Below are 25,160 nucleotides of genomic sequence, written 5' to 3' on the forward strand. Positions count from 1 at the left end.
AGAATTTCACCTCACGTCGCTCGCTTCCGACACTCCCCTTTTTTTCCGGGCATGGGGAGCACACCTTGTGTAGTGCAATATCCGAGAACCACCAGTGCTTCACGTGAGAACGGAGGAGGCCCTCGGAGGCTTCCGGGCGGATGGACTGAACGTCTTCCCCTCTTTGGAACAGCTGCCTTGTCGTGCCGCTTCGCGACTTCGAATCCGTCTGCAGGAATCCATCTAATTCAAGCAATCCGATGCATATTTATATATCTGTCGATATATATATATATGTATGTATGCAGGTCCCTCAGGTGTCATTAACCCTCGTCCAACCTCCTGCGGCCCCGTGTTCATTTTGAAATGTCCAGCTGACGAATGTAATGTGTTCTCAATACTGTTTATTCTGTTTAACTCGACACTGTAAACATTCCAGTTCATTCCCAAAGAAAAGAAAAAGAAGAAAAAAAAAAAAAAAAAACCTTGACAACCAAAAGAAACCACATCTGAGCTTTTTAACCTGTCATTGTGTTTGCATCCCTTTCAGTTGTAAGCATTCTAAATTATATATCAACTGTATATTGGAGTTTTTTTTTCTTTTGTAAAATAAACCTAAACACCCCTCCAAAAAAAAAAAAACGCAACTTCACATGGGTTTGTTTTTTCTGGTCTATCTTTGTTGCTCTGGTTCCCGGTGGCGTAGGAGGAGGTTTCTGGATCGGTCCAGAACTGGTGGGACTTGTAGACCCCGGGGTTTATTTTCAGGAGGAGCGTCGATGCCGGAGAAGAATCCTCGTCTGTGACAAACGTCCAATTGTTGGAGGTCTTTTGGAGCATTTTCTAATTTCTAATCCGCAATCTTTGATGCAGGAAAACTGAAGGGAAGATTCTCCGAGTTTGATTTTTTATTTTTTTCTTTCTTTAAGGTAACAACTTGAACTTTGCTCCCTGGTGGGATTCCCACGGGGTGGAGGAGCTTTCTGTGCGGAGTCTCTATGTTCTCATGTTTGCGTGGGTTTCCTCCGGTTCCCTCCCACAGTCTCCGAGGAGGACTTGCGATTGAGCGAGTGAACGCTTGTCTCTGTATGACGTGTGAATGAGAGGGTGAACGGCTGGAGGTCTGTAGATGTTCGCGGCCCAGGGTGAATCCCAGCTGGAGATGCCTCCTGCAGCCCTGAGTGCAGGAGAAGCTGTAGAGATGATGAATGCACAAATGAAAGAAGAACTTGAGCTCTTAATTGCTGGGTTTTCACATTTGTCCTGCAAAGACAGCCTGTTTGTCTCCCCCTTGTGTTGGATAGGAGTCATTACAAAAACATTGTGAGAAGCAGATCTTCACGAACAGCCATCTGCTTCTTCTTCTTCTTCTTCTTCTCCAGCATCCGAGGAAAAGACCCGTGTGTCTTCGTCCCCTTTAAACCCTCTAAACTTCTCACTCCTCCTCCTCTTAAAACACATTTTCTTGGAAATGCAGAGTAAATCTCTCTTGCAGAGATTTACGGCGTGCTGTGCATCCGGCGCATCCCGGGCACCTGCAGACCCCCGGCCGAAACCCCGATTCCACACAGACGCAGGAGGCCGGTCAGTTTTTAAAACTTTTTTATTGTTTTTAAATTTTTTTGCTCTTTTTTAAATTATTTATATTATCTACAAAGTAAAAGTTTTAACTTAAAAGTTACATAAGGGTCAGGTGAGAAGTGGGTTCTGATCACCTCAGCCATTAGATTTTTCCATAAATAACGTTTCTCCTGTCCTCTTGGCTGCCACGATGTGTTTATTTCACAGGAAGCGTCTTGTCATAACTTTAGTTTGGTTAGAAACCTCTCATGTAGTCTGGAAAGGAACGCAGCACATAGCAGCAGCGATAAACAGTAGGATTAATACTGTCTAGAAGTTGGAAGATTTTTTTTTCTTTTTCCATAACAAGGTGCAAACAAAATACAAGTTCCAGTTGGATTTTCTTCTGATTAGTTTCTCTCTTTGTGCCTCTCACTTGGCAAGTTGACTCAAGATGCAATTTGGGAACCCCTGAAGGTGTGTGTGTGTGTGTGTATGTGTGTATATATATATATATGTGTGTGTGTGTGTGTGAGCGCACATCTTATATTTTTTGTATCTGCGTGTGAACAGGGTCGAAATCGGAGCCGTCTTGTCCGTTAAAACTCTCTAGCTCGTTAAAATATCACTGCATCAACCTGTTAACATTCTCTTATTGCCTAGTATGGGGTGGGACGGGGGGGTCGGATGTGAAGCATGTCTGGTGAGGATGAGGAAAAAGGAGAGGGAGGCTCTCGTTCTCTTCACGGCCTGGTCGCGGAGGCTCTCCGGTTGATTGGTGCGTTGCAGAGCGGGTCCCTCGGCTCGCCGGCGCCCCCCGTCTACAGCTGCTGCTGATGATGAGGTTGCACTGCGGGGGGAGGAGGCAAAACGGGGGAGGGTTATTCGGCGGAGGGGGGGGGGGGGGGGGGGGGGCAGACGTCACGTGTGAACGCCGCCGTGGATCTTTACTGACGGGCGACCCGTCGGAGGAGTTTGCTTTTTGGACAGAATGCAAAGGATGGAATCCTGGAAGAGCATTTTACCGCGCGAATCACCGTCGGCCAAATAATCCCGAGAGGTGAATGACAGCTGTGTGGAAGCTCGGACCCGACCGGCACAGGTTACATCCGCGCAGCAGGTGGCTAGGCTAGGCTAGGCTAGGCTAGGCTAGGCTAGGCTAGGCTAGCGGGAGGCCGGGACTCCCGTTCCCTGCTGTTCGGCCGGTGGTTCTGCCGGGCGTTTGGACATATTAAAGCGTACCTTGTGGATGCGCCAGGTAGGAGAAATGTGTGGTGGAGGAGACGGGGATGTGGTTGAGGGCGGTCTGGGGCATGGGGGGCTGCGGACCCCCCGGAGGACCCTGGGTGGCCATCAGCATCATGGGGTGGGTCGGCGCCGGGTGGTGAGACGGCACGATGCCGGACTGCATATGGGCCTGGACGGGGTGGGAGGGAGAGACAAGAGTGTGTTTGGGATTTGTTGCGGCGAAATCCGGCGTCCGTCTTCGGCGGAATCGATCTGCGAGCCTTTAAAAAGCCACAATAACACAAACCCCGGGAGGGCCTGATTTATGGGCGCGAGTGTTAGTTTAGCCTGCGAACAGAAAACAAACATCCGACAATGGGAGCGAGGAAGAGCCCGGCGCTCGCGAGAAGGTCTGGAGATGTTCGGCGTGGCTTCGAAGCTCATTTAATAAAATGTTTGGGCGGAGAATTAAAAGTCCAAGCTGCTGTTTTAGTTCTGAGCAAGAAGAACAGAGTGGACGGGCGGCTCCGGCGGCTCGGCCCTCCCACCCGCCCACGGCGCTTTGCCAAATAAACAGCTAATTCAGCGCCTTTCGCGAACGGCGTCATGGCGGAGGGAGTCCGGAGTTTAAGCGGCGACTCACAGCTTTAACGCCGGTTTAACCCGGCCTCGCTGCGCCGCGCTATTTTCCGAGGAATGAAAAAGGGACGTCAATGTGCCGCCGAGCTGCCAAAAGCGTAAACGCCGCAATCAAAGTACGAGCGCCGTCCAAATAGTGACTCACAGGCGGCAGCGGACCCGGCTGGAACCCGTCCCGAACCCCCCTCCACCCCACGGCGAGGATCCCGCGGCGTACCTGCTGCACGTGGGCCATGTGGTTGGGGTTGTAGCCGTGCTGCACCTGCTGGGGGTGGATGTAGACCGTCTGCTGGGCAGAGGGGAAGGAGGCCTGCGGGGACTGGGGGTTCGGCCCCGGGGTCATGGAGGGGGGCGTGGGGGCCAAAGCCGAGTAAATCTGCTGCTGCGGCTGGTTGGCCAGGTGGAGGGCCTGGGCCGCCGCCGCTGCTGCTGCTGCGTCTCACACACACACACACACACACACACAGACAGAAACACAAACTTGAATCACAACCCCGATCGGGAGCGAGGCAGCTCGTGGTTGGTTGAAAAGCTGAACGCGGCGGTCGTCCTCACCCGCCGCCGCCTGCGGGTGCTGAGGGTGCTGGACCGGGCTGGCGGCCGGGTGGCTCGGGGGGCCTCCGTGCTGCGGGGGTCCACCTTGCTGACCTTGACCTGTGGGTGTAGCAGAGGGCTGAGGGTGCTGCGGGTGAGGGTGCAAGGTGGCACTGGGGTGGGGGTACTGCTGGGCCATTGGCCCTGGAGACACTGAGACACAAGACGGATCGAAGACAGGCGTCAGATCGGAGGCCGGGGGAAGGAAACGGCGTTTTCGGCGAACCCGAGTCGAAGGAACGCCGAACGGGAGAGCGGACGGGGAGACTCACCATACATGGTGTGCGTCTGCTCCGGGTACTGTGTGGTGGAGGAGGACACCAGGCTGGGCTGGCCGTGCGTGTGCGGCGCCATCATCCTGGCGTTGCCCTGCATCACCGGGCTGAACACGTGCTGAGCCTGGAGGACACGGCGGGACACGCGGCGGCGACGCGTTAGCGTGCTAGCGGGGCGCGTCACAGGGAACGGAGGTTCTCTAACTGAAGACGCGAACCGGCGGCGGCTTCAGTTGGGATGCAAATTTCCAAGCGCCGCCGGAAGAAAACAAACTGGGACGTCTGCAGTTTGGAACCGTTCAGATCTCACATCGAAGCGGTGGCCGTTGTGGCAACAGAAGCAAACATCTGGAGCGCTTCCACGTCACATCATTCCTGCCTGGATGCGTGCAGGCCTTCAGTCGTCCTTCAACTGTTGCAAAGGCATCGGTGAGATTCGCCTTTTTTGCGCCGGATATTTTAGGCCAAAGAGCCGGAGGGAAAAGGGGGAATCGGAGGAAGACGGGAGGCATTGGCTGCCTGAAGGTACCAGAGCAAAGGTCTCTGAGAGGACCAAGAAAAAGTAGCAACACATAAACAGCCCTGCTGGGGACAATTAAGGGGAACCTGAAAACACACCTCCGTGTTGAGACGTGGTGGTGACGGCCTCCCGCGGCTCTTTGGCCTCAGCCTGAACGCCTCTGAACGCTTCCCCGGGCCGCCGTCAGAGCCGCGCCTCACACCGGATGACAGCGTCGGTCTGCGGCCGGCGGACCCGGGGCGTCTGGCGGGCGAGCGGCTGACAAGCTAACAGCTCGGGACGCTAACGGACGACGGGTCTGACCTGCGATTGGTAGTGTGGCATCTGCTGGACCAGCGGCTGGCTGGTGAACTGCTGCGGGCTGCAGGTGAAGTACTGGGCAGAGTAGGCCGGGCTCTGCGCTACGATGGGCGGTCCGGCTGCGGTCGCCGGGTGCATCATGGTGGGCGTGCCTGGAGGGTGGTGTTGGTCTGACCTCTGCTGGGGCATGTTGGGTACTGAAGGAGGAGGCACAGCGGGTTCGGGTTTTACTTGGAAAGCGGAAACGCCCGTGGCGCGGCATGCAGCAGCAGGAGTCCAGCCTGGATCCCGACACATCTCACCTCGCAGGGTCACTCGTTCAAACGCGTGTGTGTGTGTGTGTGTGTGTGCGTGTGTGTGTGTGTGTGTTCACGTCTGTCCACCCGCTTGTCAACACATCCCTGCTATGTTTTTCTTCTTCTTCTTCTTTCGTCTTTCCCCTTCAGGTGTCGCCACAGCGAGTCAACCTTCTCCATCTCACCCTATTCTCTGGATCCTCCTCTCTCACACCAACTACCTTCATATCTTCTCTCACGACGTCCATAAATCTTCTCTTTGGTCTTCCTCCAGACCTCTTGCCTGGCAGCTCCAATTCCAGCATCCGTCTACCAATATATTCTCTATCCCTCCTCTGTCCATGACCCAACCATCTCAGTCTGGCTTCTCTGACCTTCTCTCCAAAACATCTAGACCTCCTACCTGGCAGCTCCACCTTCAGCAACCTTCTACCCAGATCTTCACCATGGTTTGGACAAGAACAGAGGAGTGTTCCATGTCCAAACCGTCTCAGTAATCACGTTGTCTCGGTCATACATGTCCTGTACCCCTATGACAAATTCTTCTCTTCCTCTGGGGTTTTCCCGTCAGGGGTCACCACAGCAAATCAACCTTCTCCATCAAACCCTTTTCTTTGGATCCTCCTCTCTCACACAAACTACCTTCATATCCATAAATCTTCTCCTTGGTCTTCCTCTAGACCTCCAACTCCAGCATCCATCAACCAATATATTCTCTATCCCTCCTCTGTCCATGACCCAACCATCTCAGTCTGGCTTCTCTGACCTTCTCTCCAAAACATCTAACATGTGCTGGACTCATTCCTGATCCTCTCCATCCTGGTCACTCCCAAAGAGAACCTCAACATCTTCATCTCTGCAACCTCTAGTTCTGCCTGCTGTCTTTTGGTCATTGATTGTCATTTTTGTCATCAATGTTTTTCTCCCTCATATATGTCAACCATTGCTCAAAGGTTCTATCCGGCTCTTGGTCTCCGGCTGCGACCCAACGGACTCGGCGAATGCACTCCATCATATTTTAATTGGCTCTGTGACGTCCGCCGCCTGTTCCTGATGGATTTCTCAGAGGCGGGGTTGGGCGAAGCGGCTGCATAGATGGTGAAATAGCGAGGCGCAGAAAAGAGAAGGCAGCGATGGTGCTCACCTTTACCTGGTCTGTACGGTTTGGACTGGCTGACGGTCATGTGGGGCATCTGCACCTGGTACATAGCAGGAGACTATAGCAGGGCGGAAGGGAAAGCAGGTTTTAAACTTTAAAACTGCGTCCGACACGATTTCTTTACGAGTGATTTTTTTTTTTACTTTACTTAAAAAACAAATTAAAAAAAAAACAGAAAAAAAAAAAAAAAAAAAGCGAGATTTTGCAGAGTGATGTGACTGATCGTACGACATGTGCGCTCGGTGCCGGTGCATTAAATAGAACCGAGGACGTCACTCCGGGCAGAACACATGAAACACACAACATGAAAAGGGCACAAGCATGTGAAACTGCAGGAGTTCTCCCTTACCTGGGGTCACATGCATGATCTATGCCTCTCTACCGCTGAGACAGATAGTATAACCCGACACCGACGTCTTCTACTTGACATCCATTATCACCATGCATTTCTATTACACAGAGAACTGCAGCAAAACTAAACAGGCGTGAAACTTCTGTCTTACGGCGACTCGTTTCTGCAAAACTAATGCAGCCAGTAGAAAATAAGATGAGGTTACGAATCCATCTGTGATGACGAGCTCAAAAATGAATTGCGATAAGAAGTTGGCAAACCAACATCTGATGGCATTAATTTGACAAGCAAGCAAACATCTCAGAACTGATTGGGCTTTAAAAAAAAAAAAAAGAACAGAAAAAAGAAAAGGATTAAAAAAATAAATAAAAAAAATTAAATAAATAAAAAATGGAAAATCTTAGAAAAAATTCACAAACCTTCCATATTATGCTTTTCTAATGGAGCAAGAGAGAGAGAGGAGGGGGAGAAGAGGAGAACACAACCACTCTTTAGTTGTTCACCAAGATCGGAGTTCTTAACAAGTGTCTGATGTTGGATCACCAAGTGTTTCTTAAAGCAACGCAGGAGGATGGATTTTATTCTGCAAAGGCAATTTCATTAAGACAGGAAAATATTTACTGGGCGACTTCAATGCCACACACTAAATCCATTAACTTCCGTGACGTCTGACGGCTCGTAAAGCGTTTCCTTGTAAACTCGGGTGTCGGAAGTCGCCGGTCCACAACGGCTGTGGCCAGCAGGGAGCCAACGGACAAAAAAAAAGGGTCTTGATCAAATTAATTTGCCCTGAATCCAAGAGAGAAGGTACCAATGAAGAGTCCTAAGACTCTGGCTGCCGCCGGCAACCATAAAAACCTATCTTTAGTGCAATATTTCATTTCACTGTGCAATATTTCATTTCATAACAGTACACGACAATTTTTCCTTTATCATACTATTGTGCACTCCTTACCTCACTTGTTACTAAGACACTTATAGTTTTATCACTTGTTTACTAAGACACTTTATAGTTTCACTGAGACACTTTATAGTTTATAGTTTATTTTATTTCTAATTCTGCCTTTTCTTTTTATTATCTATTACTGTTATATTTTCTGTAACTCTGGCACAACAATTTCCTTCGGGATTAATAAAGTTGTTCTTATCTTATCTTATCTTATCTTATCTTAAGAATTCCAGTCCATCAATGTTGAGTTTAGAAAGACAGGGGAGGACAGATATTAGTCCGTCTCCTCCGGCGGGACGCTTTACGTGCAAAGGACGCTCGGCCAGATAGGCTTCCGCCTCGGCCAGGTGCGTCTCTGAAAGCAAACCGTCGTCGATACTAGTATTGTGTAACTTCGGCTGTCAGCTATTCAAACGTACCCCAATCTCACCTTTACACGTTCTTTCAATCGTCAAAAACCGCTCGCTTTTTGCTTTATGTTGAATTCATGGCGCGTATTTTCGGCATTCAGTTGCAGATGTGTTGCTATTTCATCTTCGTACTATTATGACTATCATTACTGTTCAACTCGTTATTATGGTTTCTCCGTTTCCCAATACATCCCTTTCTATTGTGTTGGTTTAAAAAGTCACGAATATGAGTGAATGCAAGCGTGCGCGTCGGAGGTGCGGCGCCACGGACGCCACCGCGGGCGAGGTTTTCACGCTCCGCTTCGGAAATGGAAACTGTTTATGCATTGCGATGAAACCAAAAGCTTTGTGAGGTATTTTAGAGGATTCCCTATCATTGTGCATTTCACCACTGTGGGAGTTTTCATTGTTTGTTCCTGCTACTCTGAGCTTTTCTCCTCACGGAGGAAAGGATTGGGCCTAAAGATGTGCAGCACGGTGGTTCCCCGGCGTACTGTATCGGCGGGATACTCTTATTTTAGCACAAACACGGCGTGGCTTGGACTCACCTGCACCCCGGGGCTCACCGGAGTGAGAGGATACATTTGAGGGAAGCACACGGTCTGTCCGTAGACAGCGGGAGGCTGCTGGACCACGATGGAGGGGCTGGGCTGGCCCTGGGGTCGAGGGGGTGTCGGGGTGTTGGCGGGTTTGGGCTGAGGTGGAGAAACAACCCCGGACGGGATTTTCAAAAAGCGACAAAAGACATTGGATTTTGAGGCTTTTCTTTCGGAGCGGGACGCTGACCTGAGTGTTGAATCTGGGCTTGAACTCGTTGGCGTTTGGATTCAAGGTTGATTTCCTCACTTGACTGCAGGAAGACAAAGCACCGGGGTTAACATCGGATTTTCGCTCACAATTCCCACGGGTTAAAAGCCGGCTCCGAATATCTTTGGTGTTCCGTTGCACGTCCTTGGCAATGTAGCGTTTAGCAAACAGAAGTAAAGGGTGAATCTGTTGAGAAATATTTGCAGTGCTGGGAAAGATGTTCAGTTCCAAATTAGACCTGATAAGCAGAATTGATATCGTTTTTTTTCTTTTCTGGGCGCCAATAACTGTCTCAAAGATTTTTTAAGCCCAGTAATTCCCAGGATTTTACAGCGCCAACTCTGCAAAGACATGAAGTTCTCCTGCGGGAGCGTTTGTGGGAGACGTGAACGGCATCAGCACAATAATGTGGGAGCCGCTTAAACTTTGGGAAGTTTTGCGTCGTCGGAGACGGAGGGTTTTGACGGGCTAACATCGGCGGCGGGCTAACACGCCCGGACACACGGCTAGCTGCAACACGTCTTGTCTCTTAGCAGTAATGGGTGAGAAGACGAAATGTCAAAGGCTGGTGGCCTAAATCTGCCATTTAAGTGCACAAGGTTGACTTTTAGGACTCACATGTCAGTATATCCCTTCAAATAACTTATAAGACAGCACCAAGCATTCACTACAAATGGTTAAATCACTGCTGCCCACAATGTTTTCTTCTTTTTCTGGAGAAATACGAGCAACGAATGTTTCATTTGTCCTTTTTGGAGTGAAAGGAGTGAATAGACAAAAAGTAGAATCGGTCAGCAGAGGCAGAGTCCATCAGATGTAGATGTTCCCCGGCCCCGTCGTCCTGCAACTTTGTTTACGCTAACCATTTGTTAGTTAGCTTGCTCACATCCATTGATATCATTTGTCAGATTTCCCCCGCGGCAATAAGACACTCCTCCGGTCCAAGTTGAAAAACGAAAACAAAGAATAGCGGCAGATTTCCTCCCCGTGTTCCCACCCCTTGTGCTCCACTCACTCTTGCACAGCCTCCTTCTTCTCCTCCTTCTCCTCGTGTTTGGGCCCGCCGAAGGCAGACGTGGCGGTGGTCTGCACCCCCTGTGACGTCACATCCAGCCCTGCCCTCTTGGGGTCGGGGGCGGAGGGGGACGGGGACAGGGCCGCGGGGCTGCCGGGCTTGCTGCTGCTGCCGGATGGAGCCGGAGCGCCTCCGGGGGGCCCGGCGCCGATCACTAGAACGTTCTCTTCATTTCCTTCCCGTACGGCGGTCGAGGCTTTGTCCAAGAGGTCTTTTGTTTTTTCTGCAGAATCTCTGGGAGGCTTGGTCATCAGGTGGTCAAAGGCAGGGTCTGGGTTTGAACTAGACTGCAACTGGGATTAGAAAAGGTGAGGTACACATGGTGCCAAAGAGAAATAGTATCAGAAGTATACCGCTCAAAAAAATAAAGGGAACACTTGAACAACACAATGTAACTCCAAGTCAATCCCACTTGTGTGAAATCATAGTGTCCACTCAGGAAGCAACACACATTCATTTTGACTTGTTTTAAGGACATTACATCAAAGTTGGATCAGCCTGGAGTTTGTTTTTACACTTTAATTTGGAGTGTGATTCCTAATCCGGACCTCCATGGGTTGATACAATTGATTTCCATTGATCATTTTGGTGTGATTTTGTTGTCAGCACATTCAACTGTGTAAAGAGCAAAGTATTTCGTAAGAATATTTCATTCATTTAGATCTACAATTTGTTTTTTAAGTGTTCCCTTTATTTTTTTGAGCAGTGTAGTTATCCAGAGTGCTGCGGTTAATTATGGACTGGCAGGACGGGCCAAAAGACGGAAATTCTTAATAGGTAAGATAAAAGGGAGGGGTGAGTAAATACACTGTTAGGGAGGAAAATGCTATTTATATTCTCCAGAATGAGAACACAGCAAAGCTGCTGGGCTGGAAAAGGAGAAAGAAATGAAAAGACGGTGTCTTTATTTTTCGTCCTTTTCGCCGTTCAGCTCAGAAGTGCCAGTTGTCGTAAAACGACCGCAATCCAAACACAATACACAATTCTTCCCCTTGCCAAAGTGGACCCGATATCACAATTTACAGATTATTCTAGTGTCCGCTTCAATGTTTGCATGTTAGGTGTTTTCACGTCCGTGACGCCACAGCAGCTCTGTGCATCACAACTACAAAAGAAAGAAAGTACTTACCCTAAAATCTGAGCTAAATTTCTTTAAATTGTCTATTTGTTTTCTGTGGTCTGGTGTCATAGAAGGGGGTCCTGGAAAATGAACACACACGATTAAATGACGACATTTTTTTGCAACTCAAACAGAGAGTTTTCATTTTTGACACATCTTGGAGATCAAGTGCGTGCAAGTATCCACGATCGACTTCCAGCAGGTTTTACATGCCACTTTCAGGGAAAGGTTTATATCGTTTACAAGGAACGCTGCTGCTTTTCACACAAACGAGCCGCTAAAGAATGGTAAACATATAGACGGTGATATATCTATCATGAATATGTTCAATTATTGTAAGTCGCTTTGGATAAAAGCGTCTGCCAAATGCAATGTAATGTAATGTAATGAATACCAAGTTTTAAACACTGTTCGAAGCCTTATCAATTGGAAGCTGTGTTTTTCTTTAATTACCTTTACAGACTGGTCTGGTGATGCTAGGTGAGCTGTCCAATGCCTTAATGTTCTCCTTGTTGGCTGTGGGGGACGTTTGTCTTGTCTCCTGGACACGACAGTCTTTTGCTTTGCAGAGGAGAGAAAGCATATTTGCTGATCACTAAATCGAGCATTAATAGTTTCTACTTTCCCGCTAGACGTCGGTAAAGGCCGCGTGGACAAGTTGAAGTTGGGAGCTCACCGTCTCCTGACGGGGAGGCCATGGTGTTGGGGGCAGGGCTTGCAGCAGTGGGAGAAGAAGCGGACGACGGCGCGGCAAAATTGTCCATCGGCGCCGTCCCCGTTTGCGGCGATGGAAGGGAGGAAGATGCCGGGGAAGCGCCGCCCATGCTACTCTGTCGGGGGGAGCGAGGTCTGTGAGCTGAGGAAGGTAAGGAGAATTGTGATTTCCGTCACAGCTAAAAACATCCACTGGCAGATATTATCACGGTGTAAACATTTCCTTGAGTACTTAAGAGACGGCTCTACCTCCGCTAACTACCGAGGACCAGGTTCCTCCGGAGTTGTTCCTGGTCGGCGGAGTCGCCGGCACCTCGCCGGTTACATTGTGGGAAATTAAGTCAACTCCTGGAGGGACTCCGGCGGTTCGACAGGGGGGAACCCTGTGAGCCCGGGGCGTGCGCTGAGATTTTGGCGACATCCGCGGCGGACCTGCAGACGGGCGGACGACAGACGAAAACAGACGTGACTCCATAACTGCGCCGCAGGAGGTGAGGTTCGCCGGGAGAGTCGCTGTCATTCCTACCACTCAGCCATGAAAAGATTTCTTTGTCACGCTAAACCCTTTAGAGCCCGAGCTCTGGAATTAATCACATTTCAAACTAAGACGCAAATACCACACTCTTTAGTGACATGCATGTTAGTTAAGAAACTGCAGGCGCACCAGCAAAGTGATAAAAACCACACACAAAATGGAGGAGAAAAAAAAATAAAAGGAAGGGGGGGAAAAAAAAAAAGGTGAGGTGTTATTTGCTAGGATTCAGATCAATTGTGCCTCACTAATTACAGCCCAGTGCATATCTGGTCTTTGAATCAACACCCGTGGGATATTTTTCCATTTTACGGCAACAACGAGAGCAAAATACAGCAGTATTTTTGGCGCCATTAAAAAAAATAATTTAAAAAAATAATCGTCATTTATTTCAGCTCAATGTGTGCTCTGGGTTGTTGGACGTAAAATTAAAAACGCATGAGGGTAAAGGGCTGACAATCATTGTGTTTGAAAATCCCTTTAGATACTGTCCTCTAAAAGACCCTTTGACTTGTCACAGCAAAAAACAGCTGACGCTGATAAACACAAGGGCTCAGTTCCAGTCAGGTGTGCAAACAAGCCACACTGGTAAATCATTATTTTCTGGATGACATGGAATCATCCTTATGGTATGTTTTGTGGGTCACAGCCTTCACATTTATCCCTTTTATTTGCCGTCCTCCGGCTGATCCGGTCATTCCTGCGAGGACTTTGCAAATGAAATTAGGATAAAAGTCTCCTCCTAATTCTAATAATGAAGAGCTGGAAAAGGCCGCACACAGGAACGGGAGAGACACGATGCTACTGCGCGGCCGACTATCGCTAGATGTCGATGAAAGGCTCTGGAAAGACGCTGAGCGTAACTGACATCCTTGATCGTCTCTAAAACGAGGTGTTTTTAAGAGAACTACCACACCGAGCCTTTTTTCTGGCGCAATCATTAAACAATTACGCTTCTTTACACAAATAAACTTGCAGGATGTAAAGAAGTAAATGCAAATTGTTTAGCAGTCATCACAGTTTTATTGGAAACAAAAAGGAAGGTTGTTTAGTGTGATTATCCATCAGAGAATATTTGCTATTCTTGGTATTTTGGATGACACGGTGCTTGCTAAACAGAAAGCGCAGCACACAGTCCAGTGCTTCCATATGCCAAGGTGAAATTGCCCGACTCGCTGACAACGGATCGGCTTGGCAGCCCGCTAACCCCGCGCACTTTTGTGGGGTGCCGGCAGAACTGACCCCGAATCAGTCGACGGAAGCAATTTCACCTTCCTCTGTGTCGTTCCACACCAGACCTGGGCAAACGTATCTTTGAAAGGGGTGACCCCGTTCAAGTCGCCAGCGCTTTTTTTTTTTTTTGTTTGTTTTGTTTTTTTTTGGGGAGCGGAATTCAACTTTAATGGGAACGCCAATCTGACATGAGGATCGAACCCTCCGCCCTTCAACTCATGCCTTTGCCCAGGTCTACTCCACACTGAAGTGGGTACCTTCTGACATGCGTTTGGGCAGAGTGGAGGCTGGCGATGTAGGCCCGTGGTGGGGAAAGGAAGATGAGGAGGAGGGATAGGAGGGGTGGGATGAATGAGAGGGAGGCCTGGAGGGGCGAGAAGGGGGTCTGGAGGGTGGCCTGGTGGGCGTGGTTGCCCGAGGAGGCAGTGAGGAGGGACCGGGCTGGTAACGAGAGGGGGGACGGGAGGAAGGAGACGGACAGGGTGAGGGCCAATGGGATGAACCTGAAGAGGGAAGAACAAATGATCAAAGGTGACACGCTGCCGACAAATTAAAACAGGGGGGGAGACGAAAGCATGGCGAGGACAAAGAGAAGAGGGCGATCGATGGACGCGAGAGAGCAGGGAAAGGCGTCGATAAACCCCTCTGACTATCATTTAAAGTGAGCGGGATCGTAAGCCGAGGGCAAAAACACGAGGCGACCGAAAGCCAAAGTCATTTGGATACGCTTGTTAAACACAGGAGAGCAACAGGAGGTAAGTAAAGGACTAGAGAGGGACAAGACCTAGCATTCATCACTGACCAGGAGTTGGAAGGTCTGTTTGAAAAGAAATACAGTACAAGAAAGCAGTAAAGTACCACTAGAGGGTGCGTGTGTGTGTGTGTGTGTGTGTCAGACTCGCCATACCTCCATTTACCACCCTCTGGTCGGACCCAGAATTGGGGCTGTAGTCATGAGGTCCTGGTCGTGGCGCCGAGGGTCCTGCTGAGTTCTGGGCCAGACGAGGTGAGTTCTGCCGGCCCGGCCCCCATGACATGGCCTCCCTGTTCCTCTGGCCTGGGGGAATGTATTTGTTCTCCCTGCATACACCCACACAACATCGGTACGCTGACGCGTTGCGAAAACGTATACTTGGCACAATAGCAGCCGGTAGAGCGATACGTTCTACTTTATAAATCAACATCTGGTCAAAATGACCGTTATTTCCTCCGTAGCCTTGAAGGAAACTGTCAGCATCTCCTTGTTACATTTCCTAAAACGACTTCGAAACTCTTGTGATCTCAATTCCTGTCCAAACCCACGAAAGTTGAAATATGTAAGAGTTTGTGCATTGTTGTAATTCTTCACTTTCAGAGGTAAAGAGCCAAAACTCCAGCCAGGATGCAGTGTTTTTGGTGTGACAGACACTCAGAGATCCCTCATTGCAATCTTGAGTTCAACTACATGGAGCGCAAACACCTATTTGTGATTTGTTCCCAATCCACAACGCCGCTAAGTGGGAAACAGGCAGTTAAAGCTTATTAATCCCTGATATCCCCGATATCCTATAATATCTATGGTGATTTTGACTTCGGCAGCAGGTCGCCAATTATTTCCAAAGGCTCGAGGGGTTCTTAATCAAATACGTTCACATTCTAAAAGACTCACTGGCGCTACAAAAAGCCGATTTGCTAAAATGCCGGCGTGGAGCTCCGTTATCTGAAGAACACGGCCAGAAGTTTACAGAGGCTAATCAGTTTCAGTCTATAGCGCAGTGACGGCAAATAGCTAGCATACCGTTTATACCGCTTTTACTACTTTATCCCAGTGAATCTCCGTATTTCTCTGAATGTGTGTGTGTGTGTGTGTGTGTGTTCCCACCTGCTTAATGTGTGTATTTCTCTCTCCCCTCGCACCACAGCAGTATATTTCTCCTCTTCAGAGCGGTCATCATTCTCGAGTGCCACTCGAGCCTTGTATGTGGCACTGGCCTCAATTTCCTCTGCCAGCTGGGCGGCACGCGCCTCCCTCTTCAGGAACTCTTCCGAGTTGTCGCGCTCCAGAGGAACCCTGGGAAACAAGCTCAGGTCAGTCCAGGGCAACACACCGTGTGAATACGGCGGGTTTCATTCTGAGTTATTGCCGTAATTTAGGGGGCCAAATAAAAAAAAAAAAAAAGGTGAGTCGAGGTTAGGTGTAGGTTAATGACTTCCCGTAAAACTAGGATTCACTGTTGTAGCCCTCTGGTGGCGGGGTCGGAATCATCCCGCGATAGTCTCAAGTTGCTACGAAATGTTCTTGCAACGGGTTTTTATGCAGGCGAAAAGAGTGTCGTGTTCGCATTCGTCGGTTTCAAGTGAACGTCGCGTTGTCGAAGGGGCTCCGGGGGTTTTGACTTCGCGATGACCGAATATGTAACGCCAACGCTTCCTGCCGCAAGTCTGAAATAATCATCTCACGTGTATGTGGACAGGCTGCTGTCGTAGGTAGACAGAACTCCGTACTTCTCCTCGTTGTACTTGAACATGTCATTTGGGTCCCAACCATTTGACTGAAGGACAAAAAGACAGAAAACCCATTGCGGCGTTCTTACGTTGCACAGTCAGAATTCTATTTCGGGCATTCCGGTGTGTGCGACGGAGCCGTGCTCTTTTGGTTGATTTATTTGTTTTTAAATACCACATCTGTATCCAGAGATTCGAGGCTGTCAGAGTTGTGGGTCTCTCCTCCATCCCAAGGCTCCAGATCTTTCTCCTTGTGTTCGCCATTGATTCTGCCACTCACTGCCGCATCTGTAAAGTTATCTGTGACACACAACAATCCATATTTATATTCCAGAGACTGACACGGCGTCCATTACGGCATACGGCGAAACGGCTGGACTGTCACTGCTTATGCGAGAGAGAAATTATGCCTAAATAGCTTCTGCCGCAAGTTATTACAGCTGTCACAAACAGGAATGAGTTGGATTGGGTTGGGAAAGAAAATCCTTTCAAAAAAAAAATTGGGCTCTTGCCTGAGCGAGCCCTCAATAAGACATTAACGTTTCAGAGTGAACAAAAGTAGGAACTCGGAATTGAAAATTAAGTGGAGAACGGTCATGAACGCTCATTATCTTGGCTTTTTAGGATATATGCTAATTCCAAATTGTGTCAACATTTCAGCTAGCAGTCCCAACTACATCATTACCAACTTAATAAAAACAAATTTGGGAAACGGAAAAAGTCTACTTGGGGGATGAAGATGATGAAAATTCAGTTTCACTCGGAGTGCTGTGACTGGCCAAACTAAAACCAGGTCTTGGCACGCTCAAAGAAAAAAAACCCAATTTTATTTGAAAGGAACTCTTATCTCAAGTTGACCCCAGTGTGGTTTCACGTTTCCACCTCTGGTATCAACGGACCGTGCATAAAGCATATCAGCCTCTATACAAAGTGCATTTAAGCATTTCTGGAACAGAGAAAGTCAAGGTAAAAAAAAACCCAAATAAATTTAAAAGCCTCATACGCAACGTATTGACAGTTATGCCAACAGGCCAGAATTTTGTTAGTAGACGTGGCTGACATGCTCTATGACCACTGTCCATCAAGGCAAAAATAAAATAAAATAAAAAAATATCCAAAAATCAGATGTAGGCACGAGGGAGGGAGGCAAACATGCATTTAAATTGCAGTCAATTATACGGCTTGAAGGCATCTCAGGCCCTAAGAGAACGTATCCTGATCAGACCTGGCTTTTCAGCCGTCCTCAGAAAACAAATCAAGTGGTTAGTTTTCAGTGTGAGTTTGCAATCTGTTGCTTTCACTGGAAATCCAATACTGAAATGCTCACTAAGCACAAGTATGGATTAAGCGTCGTGTAAAATTGTATCATACTGTGACGGTGCAGAATCCTATCGTACACGTTCGTTTGATAGTTTCAACGTTTTAAACAAACTATCAAACTAAATCTGTACGGACGTGAATCGGATCAGTCGGTGAGCGGAAAGGACGTCCATTCCGAGTATCGGTCCTTTTTCCCGGCCCTCCCTTTGTCCCTGTTGTCACTCGCTGCCTCCAGGTGTCAGCTTGTTTGCAGCAATTCACTATTAACTTGACCACAGTGCATGTTTGGGTGTGATTTAGCTGCTGAGCACTGCACTCGCTCAATTACACAGCATGGGGGACAGAGAAGCTTGCATGAATACAAACAAAGGAGAATTATCGGCCGAGACTGGTTTTTACTTGGCGAAGTTGCCGCAGAATATGGTTTGTGGCCCGTTGACTGCCCTCTGTCAAGTAAAAGTGTCTCTAAAATATGTGAAAAGGCAAATGACTGCTCTTCCACTGAAAGCAACATCAACATTATCTGGTCAACCAGAGAGGCAAATCTGGCCTGCAACAGATAAACAATTCTCATTTGAAGCCTAATGACAGCAGTGAACCCCCACATTTATGCATCATATTAGGCAAAAAAAAAAAAAAAACAGCAATATGTAGCCACGTTAAGAAATTAACTGAATTTTGATTGCATTTGAAATAGGATTATCGATCTGTTTGAGTGCAGACAGTGCAGGGATATGCAAGAGGATAAAACAAACATATATTACCTGTATCAGAGGAGACTAGACCATCGGAGAGAAGAGATAGACAGATGACAGAAAGTCAGAAGATGGACTGGGAGAGTGACAGACTGTCGATCACACCAACAGTTGCTCACTTCCAGTAAGAAATAAGGTATGCAATATTAGCGTGAAAATATTATATTCCTCTGTATTTCTTGTCTTGACAACTTAAAAGTGGAGTATGCAGATGGCACCATTACCCACCGTTATTGGCCGCGACTCACGCGATTGTCCGGTTAAATGAATGAAAATGTGAAAAAAAAAAAAAACGATCGTGTCTAAAGTCAATCTTGGCAAACGGAAAACAAGTCCCACGTGCGTCGGTCGACGCTTATGATTGTGGATAACAAAAAAAAATGAAATGGAAATTCTGAAACAAAACCGCTTCAGAATTAAAATAACCAACTCCACAGAAAAGAGCAAACGTAAAGATAAATGATCACAGTGAAACACGCAAGCACATACAGGACTGTCTCAGAAAATTAGAATATTGTGAGGAAGTTCTTTATCTTCTGTAATGCACTAAAAAAAAAAAAAGACTTTTTTCTAATATTTCAAGATAGGATTGAGATACGATTTTTGAGTTTTCTAGCCATAATCAGCAATATTAAAATAATAAAAGGCTTGCAATATTACAGTTGATTTGTAATGAATCCAGAATGTATGACATTTTTGTTTTTGTAACTGCATTACAGAAGATAGAGAACTTTATCACAATATTCTAATTTTCTGAGACGGTCCTGTATGTATTTTCATCCTAGGGGACGGTCCAACTCAATTAGATTCTGTTCATATTTCGCAAATTGCACCATGGGTTCGTCGTTTGGGTCACACGATTTGTAATTGAACTCTGTGCCATCACATGACCGTCGTTAGAAATGCCACTGAGACTCTTTTCTTCAGAGCGCTGTGACGCCGACCAACGCAAAACGCTTCCTTTGCAGCGCTGGTGAGGACCGCACTTTGAGGGACACCGTCGGGGGTGAATCACGTAACGAGCCCTGACTTTTCACCTGTTGGTTTCAGAACGGTTAAGCCCTTTCACGCGGTCACCTTAACCCGAGAGAGAAACCGTACGGGCGAGCGAGACGAGCCTTTTGAGCGTCCTTGCTCTACCGTGAACACCTTTGGACCGATCGATAGATCACGTCCCCCGTCGGAGCGGACCACACAAGACTCATGACAGAGTCCCCGTGACACCGAGGTAGTGAATAGACTGCGGGAGATCAATACATTGTGTGTACGCACTAATGGGCATTCCCTCTGCCATGTGTTTATTCTTGTGCAATCAATGAATGTAAAGTGACAAACCCACCTACTTAGACCCAGTGTGCTCCGTGTGCGTTTAGACCAGCTGTGTGAGGCCTTTGTCAAGATTTCACGCGACTACTTGATAAAGCGTAGACGTGTCGGGTACCTTTTCTGGCAAAATTCAGGTCTACGTCTTTGAAGGTAACCACCACGACGTCAGAGGCCTTGAAAATAATGCTCTCCACAATATCCTCTTTCCTGGGGCCTAGGCTTGGCTCTGGGCTCTTTCTGTGAGCTGCATCCAGCACTAGGTCACACTGAGAGAAAAAAAAAAACATATATTGTTAAATCAGATCAAAAGGTGAGCTCAAATACAGCAAACTCCTTGATCATCGAAAACAGAAACCTTACACGCTTTCGTCCAAAATGTATCTGAAAGTACATAGATAGCAAAAACAAGAAGAACAACGCAGAGAAGCCGATGGATTAATCAATTAGGTACTCTCATGGAAATTAGCGACAGCTGCTACACAAGGAGGGTCATTTGTGATGTAGCGGCGTGTACGTTTGATCGACCCATCGGCGGCAGAAGGGGGTAAAAACGCGGTCTCATATAAATATGACGCATATGAAGTTGAGTCGCGCCGTGGCAAACTGCAGACTGGCAGGTGTTGTGAAAAACAGATTTTTATAAATGCAACTTGAAAATAATTCATTCCATAGCGACAGAGAGAGCCTTGCTCCCAGACCCCACATCATGAAGCAAGTCTATTTAAAAAGGGGGAAAAAATCTGATCTTTCTTGATTGAACTCAACAACCACGGTCAACTAGTAGTTTCGCAAACACGGTTGTTAATGGAGCGCAGGTTTTCCCCGTCCGGCTGTTAGCACACCGACATCTGAGGGGTTGCGTTGGTGCTGAGCGCAATCTAGGTGAAAGGAAACTATACCGGCCGAATCGGAGGAGAATAAAATCCATAAAACACTCAGAGAAAACAGAAGCTGTCACTTGGGTAAGGAAAAGTAGGTTGTTTGAAGAGAAGAGAAAAAAAAATACGTAAAAAATAAAATATTCCTCCAACTTTTTAATATATTACCACTTTGTGATAGCTTTAAAAATGTACTGATATCACTTATTCATCACAAAACACCAGAGTCTAAGTGTACATAGTGCATCATTAAATAAAGTGACTTCATGCCACGTTAATTAGTGTCATTCTCCGAGGTCCTGAAGTTTTTGCAGCTTGTAAGGAAAATATAAATCTTGGTTCAACAAGATGAATATGCTTTACTTGGAGAATCTCTACATTGAACAATTATTTGTTTTTAAATGCCTTAATTTCTTCTCTTCCTTCGGTCTGCTCCCGTCAGCAGTCGCCACCGTCAACCATCTGCCTCCATCCAACCTTCTCCTCTGCATCCTCCTCTCTCACACCAACTAACATCATGTCCTCTGTCATTCTATCCATCAACATTCTCTTCTGGTCTTCCTCCAGCCCTTCTCCCTAATAGTGTTTTAATCTCTGTACCGTGCTAAATTCGTCATACCAATGAATTAACGACAAATCAGTTAGGAGGCTTGAAGAATATCTGCACGGGCTGGGAAATCCGTGAACTTTGGTCCAAAAATGAAGATATGCCTGTCGATGGCAGTTGAGGGTGGTGTCTTTGTGTGTCCTGATCTGACATGTTGACCTAAATCTGTTGCCGAGAGCATTAAAGATCCGTATAAACTTGCAAAGCGACACAAAATCAGATTTCTGATCCTTGGCTGACGCTGTTGTTGCCCCGCTACGCTACTAGTCTTGCTTCATGATATGGGGCCCGGGTCAAGTGGCCTCACCAAATTTACGATGCTCCACGATGATTCGCATACCTCTGGTTTCTAATGAGCGCGTACACATCTTCATGACCCCGTGCAAAAGCACACGTGTGCTTTTGCACAGAGAGCACGTAGTTCTTGGAGGCTAATCGGGTTACAGATGAGTGAGTTTTCAATTTATTTCAAATCATAAACACAGCGGGGATCAATATATGAGGGTCAGTGTTGATAGTGTGGCAGTCTGCCAAGGGTAAACCAACGTAGAAAACAAGGAGTCCTCAGTATACTCTGTAGTTTTTGAATTTAAAAAAACAATAAGAAAGGTCTGTTCGATTAATTGCTTCCGCACCGGTCACAGGATCTTTTAAGTTGTAAGAGAGCAGAACAAACCTGGCTCAAAACAAGTCATTACAATAAAAGTATTTTAATGCTGTCAGAGTAAAATGAAAACAAAAGTCCTCCCAGCAAACACCAAATTGTTTACTTGGAGACGTTGAGGATAAGGGTGGGGAATACAGCTGTGTGAGTATTTGGACTTGTTTAGCGGATCTGCTTGCGCACGTTGTGGTAATAAAAGCCAAATGTGGCGTTTGGTTTTGCTGTAAGGCCAAGTGGCGTGTTTGCCAATGCGAGAGACGGCATTCCATATCTTTGGGGGTAAGAAAGGCCCGCCGTAGTCGCAGCTCAGTCGCACAACGGGGCAGAAGACACAGAAGACAAAAAGAAGCGTAAATATAGACGTCGGTGTCGATTTGGGGGAAAGGGTGCAGTTGAAGTGAAGCTGCCGCCCCGCTCCGTGGACGGGACGGCGACGAGCGCTGATGCTCGGGTTCTACATTTTTATGTTTGCTCAATGAAATTTCGTCACGAGGGAAAGACAAGAGAATACTTTATCCTTAAAGGGAAAATGGAGGGCCACAAACTTCTCCTCCATAAAAGGAGAGACTGTAAGGGCAATCGTCGTCGAAGGCACCTCCAGGGCACGGCTGCATTTTAATAGAGGCCGAATAGTACGCGCTCGACTCGGTTCACCTTAATCATCATTGCAGAAAGCAGTGAAGAAAGCAGACGGCGACGGCGCATCGGCACATTAAGACACGATTGGATTCTTACCTCTGGACCGTACGTCTTAAATACTCCTTCATAGACCGCTCCGTTTTTCACCTTCAGTTCACACTTGGTCCCCTATAAGTAAATCAGCCTATCAATATTCACTAAAGCAACGTCCAATCTGTTCTCGAGAGTCCATTTCAATTTACACATTAGAAAATAAACAAGTTCAGAAAGCCATCTGCTTTGAGACAGACAAATGCCCGATCAATCTGTTTTTCTCCGCGCGACCAGCTGTCTCCACAGTTCACACAGGCTTTGTTTGTTGCCATGTAGACATTTTGAAGAAACGGCATGTGGAACCACTGCGGTACACACTGCCGTTAGCAACGTTTACAGGGAGCCCGCTTCCCTCGGCTGTTTCAAACCAGGGTTTCTGCACTTCTTTATCTCCAGTATTGCTATTATGCAAAAGACAAATTACAGAGGACGTACTAAACATTCATCTGGGATACTGAGTATTTATTGGGAACGACATACCACCACTGAAGTCAAGACATGGACCATCCTCATATTCGCATATACGCCATTGAAAATTACCTGAAGAGAAAGAAATGCGATTATAGGCTAACGATGACTTATTAATATGCTTCCCAGCCTTGAGATATCATTTTGACAGTTCTTCCGCCGTTTCCTTCCCAAAAATCCAAGCCCTTTATGTAATTACAAAGCGTACAGAAAAGACGGCCCCGACGAACGCTGCATGGATCGGGTGTGTTAAAGATCATCGTGCAGGTACGATTCGGCACTGTGAATTCGACACATGTCCGTGTCGATATGAGTGATTTTAAGAGAGTGAATCGATCACCGGTTACTTACTGATGCAGGACCTTTACCGCCATGCCTTCCCCTGTAAGAGAAAACAGGAGTCACTCACAAACTTGCCATTTCTTGCAATGACGCTTCATGGTTGAGGGTGATATTTCAAGAGTGTGTATTGATGCGGATGCCGTTATCCGCTTTGGACGGGTCCCCGTATCAATGCCACATCCAGATGTGACGTGCAGGCCGAGGTGCAGCCTAGCCTCTGGTTGATCCTCCATGTCCTAAAACGCACCTCGTCCAGCAGCGGGGCACTCGGCCAAACAAACACAGGCTTAATTCAATGACGCCGATGCGCTTTTCTTCAATAGACATGTTGTAGAGGTGGAGTAACTGACTCACTCGGTTCTGACTGAGGCAGTCCTTGAATGCGTACGACCGGGCGAACCTTATTTCTAAAGCATCCGTGCAAGGCCCCGGTGCAATGAATGGGTCGCACTTTCTCCACTGATCGGTGATTTTTACAGTCCGCCGCCGAATCCGCTCGCCCGTTCGGCCATTGCACCGGCAGTTTGTGCCCGTGGGATCCGAGCACGATAAATGTCACACTTCAAGGACATTATCGTCCACGAGCAGCAACGTCAAGGTTGAAATCACGTCGGGCTACAAGTCCACTTCTCCCCCTCACCCTTTTTCCTCCACACCCGCCCCTCTCTTTCGTGCACCCACACGTTTTGGATCAATTCTTTGCCAAGACCGTTCGCAGCAATGTCGCGGTAACGGCGCCGCGCATTTATCACTCAAAACGATCGCATAACTGTTGTTGTTAATCGCGTTCTGGTACGACTGACCACCCCCGCCGTGAGTGTTTCGCTAGCTGCGAGGCAAGTGCACTGAATGACAAGCATGAGCTGTCAAAGAGCTAATTAGCCCAAATTACTCCAAGCCGATTGTAAACTGATATCTGCCACTTGGCGTGCAACTTACCCGCAGCACACATGTGTGCAGGCGGCGGGGGGAGGCACTGATCCACCCAAACATGGCAAGATATACGGCCACAGGCCAAACGACATGCTTTATTGACGTGCACGGAGAGGCAGCGTTACGTCGAAGTTGCAACATTATTGGGGCAAGCAAGCAGGCAGGCCTTGCTAGCCTCGCTGCAAATTGTACGGCTAGATGACCAACACGTCGCAAGGCCCGAATAACGTTCATAAACGCATATCGCTTTTAGACCGCTTCGCGGGGATGTCATCTCTTAAAAAGGCCACCACGCGTAGCGACCGGGTACACTTGCTGGAAAGCGAGCATATTACAACGTGTCGCTATGTGACTATTGCGCAAAGTAAGCGTTTTTTTTAATTTCACAGACCTGCCAAGGTTCTGTCTCCCCCCGCTGCTTCCTCCGGCACCAGAGGCGGTGGCACCAGCGGTGCTTCCACCGCCGGGCTTGCTGCGATTTCCACCGGCCTTCATTGACATTGCGATCCCATAAAAGACAGCGTCTTAAAACGACCAGCGAGACACCGCAATTCCGTGACGACGAGGCGGTGTGTGAGTGTGTGACAGCTCGCCGCTGCCGTTGGCAGTCCCAATGATCTAGCTAGCTAGCTAGCTAGCCGGCTAACGTTAAAGTCAACGTGCCTACTGTACAGAGGGATATGCTATGCCGAGAAGCTAGCTGGCTTGCTAGCTAAATTAGCAACCTGTATAATTCCTATTGAAACAGAAAAGAAATATTTTTTGACAGACAGACAACACGTGCAAATAACTCTCCCGAAACAAAGAACGGCGCTACACCTCTTGTCAATTCGCGGTGTAATGCTAACTAAATCCTACGATAATCTCAAAATTGGGTTTACTACTATCTCAGGCTCTTTCCGTTGCTAAA

At 47.7% G+C, this 25,160-nt stretch overlaps 1 protein-coding gene across 12 annotated transcripts; it reads right to left on the bottom strand.

Moving 5' to 3' along the window:
- Positions 1-1,564: 1,564 nt before the first annotated feature.
- Positions 1,565-25,155, bottom strand: atxn2 (ataxin 2). 12 transcript variants are annotated; one of them, XM_086173344.1, is made up of 26 exons: positions 24,642-25,155; positions 23,327-23,357; positions 22,988-23,047; positions 22,511-22,582; positions 19,742-19,892; positions 18,310-18,324; positions 16,401-16,525; positions 16,181-16,272; positions 15,603-15,791; positions 14,649-14,821; positions 13,999-14,244; positions 12,226-12,408; positions 11,939-12,118; positions 11,716-11,817; positions 11,272-11,342; positions 10,083-10,435; positions 9,047-9,110; positions 8,809-8,955; positions 7,321-7,338; positions 6,535-6,607; positions 5,098-5,291; positions 4,272-4,398; positions 3,961-4,152; positions 3,623-3,837; positions 2,782-2,956; positions 1,565-2,389 (listed from the first exon to the last, which is right to left on the bottom strand). In XM_086173344.1, exons 1-26 carry the CDS (start codon positions 24,749-24,751, stop codon positions 2,361-2,363), a joined length of 3,387 nt encoding a protein of 1,128 aa, XP_086029470.1. In that variant the 5' UTR covers positions 24,752-25,155; the 3' UTR covers positions 1,565-2,360. The 12 variants fall into 12 exon arrangements, with proteins under 12 accessions (XP_086029470.1, XP_086029475.1, XP_086029469.1 ...); XM_086173349.1 differs by having other exon boundaries at positions 3,961-4,059; positions 11,716-11,823; XM_086173343.1 differs by having other exon boundaries at positions 3,623-3,834; positions 11,716-11,823.
- Positions 25,156-25,160: the final 5 nt, after the last annotated feature.

Source organism: Fistularia commersonii, chromosome 26, assembly GCF_037954325.1.
Source record: "Fistularia commersonii isolate RoL2024-O1a breed Wild chromosome 26, RoL_Fcom_v1.0, whole genome shotgun sequence".
Classification (NCBI taxonomy): domain Eukaryota; kingdom Metazoa; phylum Chordata; class Actinopteri; order Syngnathiformes; family Fistulariidae; genus Fistularia; species Fistularia commersonii.

Coding starts and splice junctions, on each gene's coding strand:
- atxn2 (XM_086173342.1), bottom strand. CDS start 24,751: ATGTCAATGAAGGCCGGTGGAAATCGCAGCAAGCCCGGCGGTGGAAGC. Junction 19,893..22,510: donor TTAAGACGTACGGTCCAGAG/GTAAGAATCCAA, acceptor TTTTTCTCTCAG/TGTGACCTAGTGCTGGATGC. Junction 2,957..3,622: donor ACATGGCCCACGTGCAGCAG/GTACGCCGCGGG, acceptor CACCCCGTCCAG/GCCCATATGCAGTCCGGCAT.